This window comes from Taudactylus pleione, unplaced genomic scaffold (genome assembly GCF_031769625.1).
Source record: "Taudactylus pleione unplaced genomic scaffold, aTauple2 ptg001161l, whole genome shotgun sequence".
Lineage (NCBI taxonomy): Eukaryota > Metazoa > Chordata > Amphibia > Anura > Myobatrachidae > Taudactylus > Taudactylus pleione.
Window position 1 is genome coordinate 620,345 of NW_028285562.1, and position 14,656 is coordinate 635,000.

The 14,656-nt window shown below is 48.4% G+C and overlaps 1 protein-coding gene across 12 annotated transcripts in view; it reads right to left on the bottom strand.

Moving 5' to 3' along the window:
* Window positions 1–14,656, bottom strand: part of DOCK6 (dedicator of cytokinesis 6) — a 112,766-nt gene that overhangs the window by 14,884 nt on the left and 83,226 nt on the right. For 6 of the 12 annotated variants that reach the window (XM_088462215.1, XM_088462212.1, XM_088462210.1 and 3 more), the window contains 4 exons: window positions 9,635–9,789; window positions 2,872–3,054; window positions 873–999; window positions 507–594 (listed from right to left, as the gene is read on the bottom strand). In XM_088462215.1, the coding sequence (XP_088318341.1) occupies window positions 507–594; window positions 873–999; window positions 2,872–3,054; window positions 9,635–9,789 (553 nt within the window). The remainder of the gene's footprint in view (window positions 1–506; window positions 595–872; window positions 1,000–2,871; window positions 3,055–9,634; window positions 9,790–14,656) is intronic. The other 6 variants (XM_088462213.1, XM_088462209.1, XM_088462216.1 and 3 more) reach the window with 3 other exon arrangements.

Genomic DNA, 14,656 nt, shown 5'->3' on the forward strand with positions numbered 1-14,656 from the left:
TAACACAAGGTGTTGTCCTAGTGAGTCTCACACTTACACACAGGTTATGATCTTAGAGGAGGTTATGATCTTAGAGGAGACTCTAATTCATACATCTAAAACAAACTGCTTTTGATCTGACTTCTATTGTGCTTCTACAGAATACATTACGTAACACTATACACCAGCCACACTTCCCTAGTAACCATTATCAAGCAGTGACTGCTAATTCTGCAAGCTCTGCGCTGCTCCCGAGTCCTGCGGATAGCCATACTGCATAAATCCATGCATCTCTTTTCCTGGTTCTAGTCTAACAGATTATAGCCATGACTTGGGAGCAGTACTGTACAATATATAGCTATACTCTAACAGTAATATAAGGTGTGCTAGAAAGGAAGTGGGATAAATAAAATACATTATTTGGAGAATTGTCTTTTATGGTGGCTCATCAGTATCATCACAAACAATAGTATTCCCAGTATGTTTCATGTCCCGTTCCGGAGTATAAATTTCTTATAGGTTCTCACTTCTCTGTTTTCTCACTGTTTGGCCTCCACTGTGTAACGTTTTTCCTCCATCGTACGTTCTCCTGGCTTCCAAATGGGCTGCGCTCTGCTGGCAGAAACAGAGAATGTGAGGGTAACACAGGGAGGGAATATATGGTGTCTGAATTCCCATTAGAAACTTATTTCAGGTCAGGTCCACTGAGACGAGATAGGCTAATGCTTGTCAGTTAGACATTGGGATAAACCCATCTTACTGGGGAAATCTTGCACACTGACACAATATAGGCTATTGCTGGTCAGTCAGACATTGGGATAACCCATTTTATTGGGGAAATCTTGGACACTGAGATCAACCTGGTGGTGAAGGGTTTGTCAGCAAGCTCTCACCTCGACTACGCTTCACCATGTCTTGACGCGCCCCGATAGTCCCAAGTATGGCCTCCTCTAGCCGAGCTTTCATATCAAGAGATTTCTTAAATGTCAGGCTGTTTATACGCTCAAACGCCTTCATACCCTAAGGAAAAAGGAGGAGAAATGGCCATGAAAGCACAATATAAAAATGAAAAACATACATGGGGAGATTTATCAAACCTTGGAGAGAGATAAAGTACCAACTAGCTTCTGTCATGTTACAGGATGCGTTTGAAAAATGACAGAACCTGACAGTTTAGTACTTTCTCTCTCTCAAAGGTCTGATAAATCTCCCCCAAAGGGCTGAGTTGTACGCAAAGTGGTCACAAGCCCAGTCGGCCGTTGTAACCAGATTGGAAACCATCCGGGGGAGATTAAGCTTTCTAAAAGAGTGGAGAAGTTGCCCATAGCAACCATCAGCTTCTACCTATCATTTTATAAAATGTGATAAATGCTACCTGGAAGCTGACTGGATGCCATCGGCAGCTTTGTCACTCTTTAGAAAGTTTCATACATCTACCCCGTATGGTAATGCAGCTATACACACATCCTCATGCATATAGCCATATCACCCACTGTTATTCCATCTGCAGTCAAAGCCATCACACCTACCCTATGCTGGGAGCATGAGATCTGCCTGACACAAGCGCCCCTTCGGCATACGTACCACTCAGGACAGCACGGAGATCAGGCTACACACTTCCCATGGGAAGAATCTTTGCGTACAACCCAGTATTAGGCCCCATAATGTGTACATGCTTATCAGTGTGTCATCAACCACAATATGAAGCAGGACACACACTGAGTTGCCTTGTACTAAAAGTAGTGTCTCAGTAGTGAGGGTCTCACCATGTACTGGAAAGCAGGACACACACTCAGCAGTTACCTTGTACTAGAAGTACAGTCTCAGTAGTGAGGGTCTCACCTTGTACTGGAAGCAGGACACACACTCAGCAGTTACCTTGTACTAGAAGTACAGTCTCAGTAGTGAGGGTCTCACCTTGTACTGGAAGCAGGACACACACTCAGCAGTTACCTTGTACTAGAAGTACAGTATCAGTAGTGAGGGTCTCACCTTGTACTGGAAGCAGGACACACACACAGCAGTTAACTTGTACTAGAAGTACAGTCTCAGTAGTAAGGGTCTCACCTTGTACTGGAAGCAGGACACACACTCAGCTGTTACCTTGTACTAGAAGTACAGTCTCAGTAGTGAGGGTCTCACCATGTACTGGAAGCAGGACACACACTCAGCAGTTACCTTGTACTAGAAGTACAGTCTCAGTAGTGAGGGTCTCACCTTGTACTGGAAGCAGGACACACACTCAGCTGTTACCTTGTACTAGAAGTACAGTCTCAGTAGTGAGGGTCTCACCATGTACTGGAAGCAGGACACACACTCAGCAGTTACCTTGTACTAGAAGTACAGTCTCAGTAGTGATGGTCTCACCTTGTACTGGAAGCAGGACACACACTCAGCTGTTACCTTGTACTAGAAGTACAGTCTCAGTAGTGAGGGTCTCACCTTGTACTGGAAGCAGGACACACACTCAGCAGTTACCTTGTACTAGAAGTACAGTCTCAGTAGTGAGGGTCTCACCATGTACTGGAAGCAGGACACACACTCAGCAGTTACCTTGTACTAGAAGTACAGTCTCAGTAGTGAGGGTCTCACCTTGTACTGGAAGCAGGACACACACTCAGCAGTTACCTTGTACTAGAAGTACAGTCTCAGTAGTGAGGGTCTCACCTTGTACTGGAAGCAGGACACACACACAGCAGTTACCTTGTACTAGAAGTACAGTCTCAGTAGTGAGGGTCTCACCTTGTACTGGAAGCAGGACACACACTAAGCAGTTACCTTATACTAGAAGTACAGTCTCAGTAGTGATGGTCTCACCTTGTACTGGAAGCAGGACACACACTCAGCAGTTACCTTGTACTAGAAGTACAGTCTCAGTAGTGAGGGTCTCACCTTGTACTGGAAGCAGGATATACACAGACTGAGCAGTTCCAGGAGCCGTGTGAGCTGCATTACAGACAGGCTGGAGAACCAGCGTTGCAGACAATCTTGCTCAGCATTTTTCAGTACCCAGAGAGCACAGACCAGGAGATTGCGGCTGGACTCTGCAGAGAGGACACTGCCTGTACGCATAGCCTGGGGAGAGAGGCACAGGTAAAGCACTAGCAAAATGTTTCAAAGTACAAGTTGAACTGTGCACAGTCCTGGCTGGTGAAGGGCGATACAACAACTGAAATACACATGTAACATGTGTTATTTAACCTATGGTATACCTAGGAAGCAGCATGCTGCCATTAATAGCAGGACCTTACTCAATATTATTATAATGGTATCTTGAATCTTGCAGACAATGGTAAAGTATAACATGTGTAAGAACAACGCAAATCAGCAACTAATTGTGTGTCCTGTAATGCACTCCCAGGTCACTAACCAATATCTTCCTATTGTCCCCTCAGGCCTTATAGAGAGAATAGCTGTTGCAACAAATATGTTATTATGGAGAATGTGAACGAAAGGGAAGAAACAGAGCGAAAACAAGAGATATGGTAAGAACTTACCTTTGTTATCTCTGTTTCTACGAAGTCCATAGGGTCCACAGGGTTGACCTTGGGGTATAGCTGGATCTGGATCCACGGGCACCACGCAGTTAAAGCTTTGCTGCTCCCAGGATGCACTTGGGTCCGTCCTCCTCTATACCCCGCCCCGGCCACAGGCACCTCAGTTGGTAAGCAGCTAAGGCCGGAGGAGGAGACTAAACAGAGAGAAGGAAGACTGGAACACACAAGAAACCATACTCACAGAAATGGGAGACGGAAAACCGGTGACCAGCCACACAGCCCATTTGAAGCCAGGTGCGTCAGGGCGGGCGCCCTGTGGACCCTCTGGACTTCGTAGAAACAGAGATAACAAAGGTAAGTTCTTACCATATCTCTTGTTTTCTACTTCAGGGTCCATAGGGGGTCCACAGGGTTGACCTTGGGGATGTCCCAAAGCAGTTCAACTAAGGGCGGGGACGCTCCTGTGCTGAAAGGAGTACCCGGCACCCAAAGGATGCATCCTGAGAGGCGAAGGTGTCAAACGCATAAAACCTCAAAAACGTCTGAATTGAAGACCAAGTAGCCGCCTTACACAGCTGAACAGCGGAGGCGCCACGTCTAGCAGCCCAAGAGGGACCCACAGAACGAGTGGAATGAGCCTTAACAGAGGCTGGCACAGGTAAACCCTCCTGCGCATAAGCCTCACAAATAACTGAACGAAGCCAACGGGCTATCGTTTGCTTGTTGGCAGGCCAACCCCTCTTGTGAAAACCAAAGAGGACAAACAAAGAATCCGACTTCCTAACCGAAGCAGTCCGGTCCACATAGACTCTAAGTGCCCGGACCACATCCAAGGAAGCCTCACCAGCCGAAAGATCAGGTGACTGAAAAGCTGGCACAACAAGTTCCTGATTAATGTGGAACTTTGAAACCACTTTGGGCAAAAACTCAGGCGTGCGGAGCACTGCCCTGTCCTGGTGAAAAATCAGAAAAGGAGGGCGACAGGAAAGCGCCCCCAATTCTGAAACCCTCCTGGCCGAAGCAATTGCCAGGAGAAAAATGGTCTTAAACGTCAGCCACTTGAGCTCCACCGACTCAAGCGGCTCAAAAGGAGGACCCTGCAAGACCCTCAGTACCACCGTCAAGTCCCACGGAGCCACCGGAGGCACGAAGGGAGGCTGGATCCTGAGAACACCTTGGAAAAAGGTGTAAACATCTGGCAGTGTAGCAATCCGTCGCTGAAACCACACGGACAAAGCAGACACATGAACCTTCAGAGAGGCCAGGCGTAAGCCGAGGTCCAAACCCGATTGAAGAAATTCCAAGATTCTGGAAACCCGGAACACCTGCGGATCATAGTTTCTGGATTCACACCACTGAAAATAAGTGCGCCACACCCTGTGGTAAATCCGCGCGGAGGCAGGCTTGCGTGCCCTAAGCATGGTACCAATCACTGAACTGGAGAAACCCCTAGACCTCAAGACGGCTGTCTCAAGAGCCACGCCGTCAAAGACAGCCGACCCAGATCCGGGTAAAGGCAGGGCCCCTGAGACAACAGGTCCCGACGCTGAGGAAGAAGGTACGGAGCGTCGATGGAGAGGCACCTCAGATCGGAGTACCAAGGACGTCTGGGCCACGCCGGAGCCACCAGCACGAGCGTGCCGCCGTCCTGCTTGAATTTCCGCAGAACCCGAGGAAGTAAGGATATCGGAGGAAACAGATACGCCAGGTGAAACGTCCATTTCACCGACAGAGCGTCTACCAGACAGGCGCCTGCGTCTCTTGTCCTTGACCCGTAAACGGGCAACTTGTGATTGTGACGGGAGGCCATCAAGTCCAGCTCCGGCAGCCCCCACCTGTCCACGAGTAGCTGAAACACCTCTGGGTGAAGCGACCATTCCCCGGGATGCACATCGTGACGGCTGAGGAAGTCCGCCTCCCAATTGAGGACTCCGGGAATGAAGACTGCCGAGATCGCTGGAACGTGACACTCCGCCCAAGCAAGAATGCGAGACACCTCCGACATTGCTGCCCGACTGCGAGTTCCCCCTTGGTGGTTGATGTACGCCACCGTGGTGGCGTTGTCGGACTGCACCTGAACCGCCCTTCCGTGAAGAGCGGGGCCGGACGACTGCAGGGCCCTGTACACAGCCCGCAGTTCCAGGATGTTGATGGGGAGAAGTGCTTCTTCCGCGGACCAACGACCCTGAAGCGATAATGAGCCGGTCACTGCCCCCCAACCCCGAAGACTGGCATCCGTCGTGAGCAGGACCCAGTCCGGGATCCAAAAGGGGCGCCCCTCGACCAGATGCACCGTCTGAAGCCACCAAGCCAAAGACTGCCGAACCTCCGCGGACAACACCAGCATCTGAGAGCGGATCCGGTGAGGTAACCCGTTCCATTCCGATAGAATCAGCCCCTGCAGGGGCCGGGAATGGAACTGGGCAAATTCCACCATGTCGAATGTCGACACCATGGACCCCAGAACTCTCATAGCTGAATGGACCGACAGGCGGCAACTGCTCAGGCAACTGTGTATCCGCAGCTGCAGGGAGGAGACCTTCTCTGGAGTCAGGAAAATCCGCTGCTGACGAGAATCCAGCAGGGCTCCCAAATGAACCATCCGCTGTGATGGAATCAGGGAGGACTTCTTCCAGTTTATCAACCACCCGTGTGCTTGAAGACAAGCAATGGTCAGGTGGAGATGTCGAAGAAGCACCTCCGGGGAGCTCGCCAGCAGCAGAAGATCGTCCAGGTACGGCAACAGACGTAGACCCTGACCCCGAAGGTGGGCAGCCATAACCGCCATCACCTTGGTGAACACCCTCGGAGCCGTGGAAAGGCCAAAAGGCAACGCCCGAAATTGGTAGTGATGGTTCAGGATAGCAAACCTCAGATACCGCTGATGTGCCGGTGCTATGGGCACATGGAGATAGGCGTCCTGGATATCGAGGGAGACCATATAATCCCCGGGTTCCATCGCCAGAATGATGGAACGTAACGTTTCCATCCTGAACCTGGGAACTCTGAGGTATCTGTTCAGAGACTTCAAATTCAGGATAGGGCGATGAGAACCATTGGGTTTCTGTACCAGAAACAGAGTAGAATAGTACCCCGTCCCGCGCTGAGACTGCGGAACGGGAACAATGACCCCTGCTTGTAGCAAGGATTCTATAGCTACCTGAATCTGACCAGCTTTGGTCTTGTCCAGAGAAGGACTCGTACAAAAAAACTGGTGGGGCGGCCTGAACCGAAAAGACAGGGCGTACCCCTGAGAGACTACTTCTCGAACCCAGGCATCCGTGGTGGTATTGTGCCAACACTGGGCGAATTGGAGAAGTCGGCCTCCCACTCTGGGGTCCCCCAGAGAGAGGCCCGTCCCATCAGGCAGCAGGCTTATCCTCCTGCTTGGAAGAAGGGCGCCGAGCACTCCATGCCTGCTTCTTGGGCTTGGGTGCGGCCTTGGTCGCCGAATGTCTCGGGAAGGACTGGCCCTTGGCCTTACCCTGAACCCGAAAGGACCGAAAGGCAGAGCTCCTCACTTTAGCCGGCGCAGAGGCCGAAGGGAGAAAAGCCGACTTGGACTTAGCCAAAGTATCCACTATTCTGTCCAAATCCGGACCAAATAGTAAATCACCATTAAAAGGCAAGGCCTCCAGACCCTTTTTTGAATCTGCATCAGCCCTCCAGGACCTCAGCCACAGGGAGCGCCGAGCAGATACCGCTGCAGCCGACACCCTAGAAGTGAGCAGGCTGGCATCCAAAGACGCTTCCCCAATATAGGAAGCTGCATCCCGCATCTGTCCCACTAACGCTCTCTGGATATCCGGAGCCTCATCAGGAAAGGTATCCTCCAAGGCATTGGCCCATGCCTCAATGGCTTTAGCCACCCAGGAGATAGCCATGGACGGGCGAGCCACCGCCCCGGAAAGAGAATAAATGGACTTTAAACAAGTCTCCACCTTCCTGTTCGTGGGATCCTTCAAAGAGGAGATAGACGGCAATGGCAACGTCGCGCTTTTGATCAAGCGGGTAACGTGGGAATCCACCGCCGGCGGAGTTTCCCATTTCCTGCAATGAGCTTCAGGAAAAGGATAGTTCGCCGCCAACCTCTTCTGTGGATGGAACCTCTTACTAGGTAATTGCCAGGCCGCCGCCATATGATCCGATAATTGATCAGACAGGGGGAACACAGTTGAGGTCACCTTGGCCTTTTTAAAATTAGGAAACTTCGACCTAGGAGCCGGCGCATCATCCTCAACATGTAGGATAGCCCGCACCGCCCTAACTAAGGCTGGAACATTAATGGAGGACTTAGCTTCCACCTCCTGCCCCATGACATCAGAGTCAGAGTCCTCATGGATTTCTCCATCATCTGAGGACACTTCCGAGTCCGACAACTGCGCAGCTAGTGAACTCACAACCGGACGTTTAGACACCCTTGGTGGCACATCACCTTGCAACATAGACTGAAACGCCGAGGATGAAGCCGCCAGACTCTGTACGGAGCTGGATAGAACATCCACCCAAGGCGGAGGAGCCGTCGGAGCAACACTCTGCAAAGGCACTACAGACTGACACGTCCCTGGGGAAGACTGCACATACACAGGCAGTCCCGAGTAAGGACCCACAGTCTGGGCCCCGGGGGAAGACCGCAACATTTGTGGAACCCTCGGGGAATGGGGGATGGTGGGCTGCGGTAACGCCCTAGAAGGGACCGCTGATGGGACCGATAACCGGTCCGCAATAGACGCCAGCACCTGTGAAAACATCGCCCAAGGAGGGTCCTGTGATACAGGGGGGTTGGAGGGGCCCGGTACCAGCTGGCACCGCCCGCACAGACCATCCTGAGATAAGTCCTCCCCATCAACTCCAGCAGCACAGCGTCTGCAGGAAAATAGCACAGGAGCCACAGAGCGCTCAGTCTCCTCATCCGACATGATACCGTAAATACACAAGAAATAGGTATCACCAGAGGAATTACGGTTTTAACACCCGCGCACTCACCAGTATGCGAAACAACAGCCCAGATATGGTACTGTGTAGCACACAACAGTATGTGACTGACCCCACAAATACGTGTTTTATATATGTGAGGGTCTCAGAAAAACGCCCTTCCCCCACACACCTGCCGGGCCGTAGGAGAAGGAAAGGGATAGTTATAAGCTGACAGTAAGGAGAATAAGTCACAGACAGGCAGCACTAGCAATAGTCACATACAATGCAGAAAAGTTAGTACTCACTGCACCTTCCGCTACAATCAACCGCCCAGATTCAGTGTCTGGGAGGGCTATAGCGCTGTGTACACTGTCCTTTAGCAGGGGAGAGGTACACAGGGGGACCGGTCCACTTGATACCGCCTGGGAGTCTGCGATGTGCCAGTAAAGATGGCCGCCGGAGACCTCAGAGGAGGAGTGGCCGAGAGATAAGAGCAGCTCAGCGACGCCAGACTCCTAGTTGAAAGGCGCGCTGAGCTGAGGGGAGGAGCCGCTAGACAGGGAAGGCTGCCTCCCCTGGCTAGCAATTAACCCCCGGGTTGCCGGTCCCGCTACCAGCCTGATACCCTGGTGGTCTAGCGGACACGCGGGGTATTCCTCAATTGAGGGGGAGCCCGCCGCCGCCGCTAGCGCCTCCGGTCTGTCCCCAGAGACCGGAGGCTCCTGACTGCATTGAAGTATCCGCGGGCCGCCGCACGCGGCGACCCGCGGCTTACCTGATCCCCGTCGCGTCCGGCAGCAGTCAAGGGAGTCCCCAGAGCCCGGCTAGTACAGGCTCTGGGGTCCCGCCGCGATCCCCAGAGCTGTACTGGCGTCGCGGCGCCAGCGGGGAGAAGGAGCGGCAGCGTGGACGTCCTAAAGGACAGTCTGATGCTGCCGCTCTAAAAGTGTAAAAAAAGAAGAAAAAAATAAAAAATTTCTCTTTTAAAATAAAGCTTAGGGGCTGCTCCTGCAGCCCCACTGCGACAGGGTGACCCGACTCCGGCCGGGCACCAACTAAAACAGAGGTGCCTGTGGCCGGGGCGGGGTATAGAGGAGGACGGACCCAAGTGCATCCTGGGAGCAGCAAAGCTTTAACTGCGTGGTGCCCGTGGATCCAGATCCAGCTATACCCCAAGGTCAACCCTGTGGACCCCCTATGGACCCTGAAGTAGAAAGGGGGAAATGTTGGGATTCACTTACAGCTGATGGGATCGGGAAGCTTGTGGTCTTCTGCACTGTAGGCAATGGGGACCCGGCTATTGCCATGGCAACTGTTTGACTGATTGTGCCCCCATCTGAGTCCACTTCATCTGCCATAGAGGAGGCATGACGGATCCTCTGCACATGTGGCTCTGCTAAGAAAGGACAGGAGCGTCAGCACATCTGGGCCGGTCAGTTTACAAGACACAGGATAGAGAGACTGTAGCACTGGAGGAAGGTACATTCCAACCTCAATAGTCAGGAATAACAAAGTGTACATTGCTAGTGTCTAACCTGTAGCTACAGCCAGGGGCGCATTAAGAGAGGAGGGGGCCCGTGTGCAGTCTCCGACTGGGGCCTCCTCCCCTCTCTCCGGCGGCCTGCGGCGCACTGAGCGCAGCTGTAGACTCTGGGCACTATTATGTGTCCATAGTCTACTTCGCATGTGCAGGTCACCGGGAAAATGGAGTGGCAGCCATTTTCCCGGTGAGTTCCCTACCACGCATGCGCAAAACGCCGGGAAAATGGGCGCGTTCATTTTCCAGGCGATTTTTTACAGCGCTGATACCACCGATGTGGGACTCCAAAGAGGTAAGTATTAAAAATATGGGTGCACCCATTATTGATACTCCCCTGGCAACAGCTATCATTCAGTGCTGCACCATTGCTAGTGTATAAAAGCTCGGTGTATGAGAACACAACTGTACCTGTGCACAGGGCTGTAGAGGGCCGACTCAGCCCAGGGGCGTGGCCTAGTCACGGGAGGCTTGGTCACACCCTCTTAGGGGGGAAAAAAAAAACATTGCCCCTCAGCCTGGTGCAAATCCAAGGAAGGTAGGGGGGCGCGAACAGTGTGTTCGCGCCCCCTATAGGCAGAGGAAACTGCTGCTGATAGGTAAGATGGGGGCGGCATTGGACCCGGGCCCTGCCGGGCCCCTGCAGCAAGCATGGGCAATTAGTACCCACTTTCCCCCCCTCTCGGCGCCAGAGCCTGTGCACTGGATTTCATACGCGTGTCTAAAAATTAGAGGTAATATGGACTTCATCCTTAGCCACCAGATTCATGCTTGCCGTCAGTATAACAACTGTATACTTGCCGTCAGTATAACAACTGTATGCTTGCCGTCAGTATAACAACTGTATGCTTGCCATCAGTATAACAACTGTATGCTTGCCATCAGTATAACAACTGTATGCTTGCCATCAGTATAACAGCTGTATGCTTGCCATCAGTATATTAACTGTATACTTGCCATCAGTATACGAACTGTATGCTTGCCATCAGTATAATAGCTGTATGCTTGCCATCAGTATAATAACTGTATGCTTGCCATCAGTATACTAGCTGTATGCTTGCCATCAGTATAATAACTGTATGCTTGCCATCAGTATAATAGCTGTATGCTTGCCATCAGTATACTAGCTGTATGCTTGCCATCAGTATACTAGCTGTATGGTTGCCATCAGTATACTAACTGTATGCTTGCCATCAGTATACGAACTGTATGCTTGCCATCAGTATAATAGCTGTATGCTTGCCATCAGTATACTAACTGTATGCTTGCCATCAGTATAATAGCTGTATGCTTGCCATCAGTATAATAACTGTATGCTTGCCATCAGTATAATAGCTGTATGCTTGCCATCAGTATAACTGTATGCTTGCCTTCAGTATAATAGCTGTATGCTTGCCATCAGTATACTAACTGTATGCTTGCCATCAGTATAATAGCTGTATGCTTGCCATCAGTATAATAGCTGTATGCTTGCCATCAGTATAATAGCTGTATGCTTGCCATCAGTATAATAGCTGTATGCTTGCCATCAGTATAATAGCTGTATGCTTGCCATCAGTATAATAGCTGTATGCTTGCCATCAGTATAATAGCTGTATGCTTGCCATCAGTATAATAGCTGTATGCTTGCCATCAGTATAATAGCTGTATGCTTGCCATCAGTATACTAACTGTATGCTTGCCATCAGTATACTAACTGTATGCTTGCCATCAGTATAATAACTGTATGCTTGCCATCAGTATAATAACTGTATGCTTGCCATCAGTATAATAACTGTATGCTTGCCATCAGTATAATAACTGTATGCTTGCCATCAGTATAATAACTGTATGCTTGCCATCAGTATAATAACTGTATGCTTGCCATCAGTATAATAGCTGTATGCTTGCCATCAGTATAACTGTATGCTTGCCATCAGTATAATAGCTGTATGCTTGCCATCAGTATAATAGCTGTATGCTTGCCATCAGTATAATAGCTGTATGCTTGCCATCAGTATAATAACTGTATGCTTGCCATCAGTATAATAGCTGTATGCTTGCCATCAGTATAACTGTATGCTTGCCATCAGTATAACTGTATGCTTGCCATCAGTATAATAGCTGTATGCTTGCCATCAGTATAATAACTGTATGCTTGCCATCAGTATAATAGCTGTATGCTTGCCATCAGTATAACTGTATGCTTGCCATCAGTATAATAGCTGTATGCTTGCCATCAGTATAATAGCTGTATGCTTGCCATCAGTATAATAGCTGTATGCTTGCCATCAGTATAATAGCTGTATGCTTGCCATCAGTATAATAACTGTATGCTTGCCATCAGTATAATAGCTGTATGCTTGCCATCAGTATAACTGTATGCTTGCCATCAGTATAACTGTATGCTTGCCATCAGTATAATAGCTGTATGCTTGCCATCAGTATAACTGTATGCTTGCCATCAGTATAATAGCTGTATGCTTGCCATCAGTATAATAGCTGTATGCTTGCCATCAGTATAATAACTGTATGCTTGCCATCAGTATAATAGCTGTATGCTTGCCATCAGTATAACTGTATGCTTGCCATCAGTATAACTGTATGCTTGCCATCAGTATAATAGCTGTATGCTTGCCATCAGTATAATAACTGTATGCTTGCCATCAGTATAATAGCTGTATGCTTGCCATCAGTATAACAGCTGTATGCTTGCCATCAGTATAATAGCTGTATGCTTGCCATCAGTATAATAGCTGTATGCTTGCCATCAGTATAATAGCTGTATGCTTGCCATCAGTATAATAACTGTATGCTTGCCATCAGTATAATAGCTGTATGCTTGCCATCAGTATAACTGTATGCTTGCCATCAGTATAACTGTATGCTTGCCATCAGTATAATAGCTGTATGCTTGCCATCAGTATAATAACTGTATGCTTGCCATCAGTATAATAGCTGTATGCTTGCCATCAGTATAACTGTATGCTTGCCATCAGTATAACTGTATGCTTGCCATCAGTATAACTGTATGCTTGCCATCAGTATAATAGCTGTATGCTTGCCATCAGTATAATAGCTGTATGCTTGCCATCAGTATAATAACTGTATGCTTGCCATCAGTATAATAGCTGTATGCTTGCCATCAGTATAATAGCTGTATGCTTGCCATCAGTATACTAACTGTATGCTTGCCATCAGTATAATAACTGTATGCTTGCCATCAGTATAATAACTGTATGCTTGCCATCAGTATAATAACTGTATGCTTGCCATCAGTATAATAACTGTATGCTTGCCATCAGTATAATAGCTGTATGCTTGCCATCAGTATAACTGTATGCTTGCCATCAGTATAACTGTATGCTTGCCATCAGTATAATAGCTGTATGCTTGCCATCAGTATAACTGTATGCTTGCCTTCAGTATAATAGCTGTATGCTTGCCATCAGTATACTAACTGTATGCTTGCCTTCAGTATAATAGCTGTATGCTTGCCATCAGTATAATAACTGTATGCTTGCCATCAGTATAATAGCTGTATGCTTGCCATCAGTATAACTGTATGCTTGCCATCAGTATAATAGCTGTATGCTTGCCATCAGTATAATAGCTGTATGCTTGCCATCAGTATAATAGCTGTATGCTTGCCATCAGTATACTAACTGTATGCTTGCCATCAGTATACTAACTGTATGCTTGCCATCAGTATACTAACTGTATGCTTGCCATCAGTATAATAACTGTATGCTTGCCATCAGTATAATAACTGTATGCTTGCCATCAGTATAATAGCTGTATGCTTGCCATCAGTATAACTGTATGCTTGCCATCAGTATAATAGCTGTATGCTTGCCATCAGTATAATAGCTGTATGCTTGCCATCAGTATAATAGCTGTATGCTTGCCATCAGTATAATAGCTGTATGCTTGCCATCAGTATAATAGCTGTATGCTTGCCATCAGTATAGCTGTATGCTTGCCATCAGTATAATAGCTGTATGCTTGCCATCAGTATACTAACTGTAAATATTTCTAAATCAATGCCAATTAATGTACTATTGAAATGCAAAAAACCTATAAAAGTAAGTTATTTATAATGACCGGCTGCAGTGAGAGACTGACATTTTCCTGAACACTTCTTAGTGTCAATAATTAAATAAAGTATTTAGAAATACAAATCGATTCAAGGAGGGGTGTTACTGCCCTGAAAACTAGTAAGGTTTTCTAATGACGCTATAAATCTCACTCACAGGCGTGTTAAAGATACCCATTATTTAAAAACAGTAAGTAACACGCTAATCATGGCGGGAACACAGACAAGGTTCTCTCATTACAGAGACGAATGATGGCTCGTCTGGCTCTTCATCCAGGCCTGAAAGTCCTTGGAAAGATGGAGTCAATTGATACTAGAGAAAACGTTTTTCATTTATCAGAATCCACTGGAGGACACTGGATGCCTATTGCATTTTTGCTCTGGTTGGGTTGGTCCTTCGCTTGACTTAAATTACCTGTTGTTATGGGACCATGTTTTCCTTGTTCCTTCTCGTTACAAAAAAAAAGAACTTTTCACAAAAGAACAATTTTTCTTTCTGCACAACTAGGCGCACCAGTGATTATTCCGTACCATGCAAGAAATGCATCCATGCACCTCCTAACTTTCGCTAAAATGCGCGCCATCTTGCTATGGAAACAAGTGCGCTCTGGAGGAGATCTAGACACAGTTGTCTGACTATGCCAACCAGAG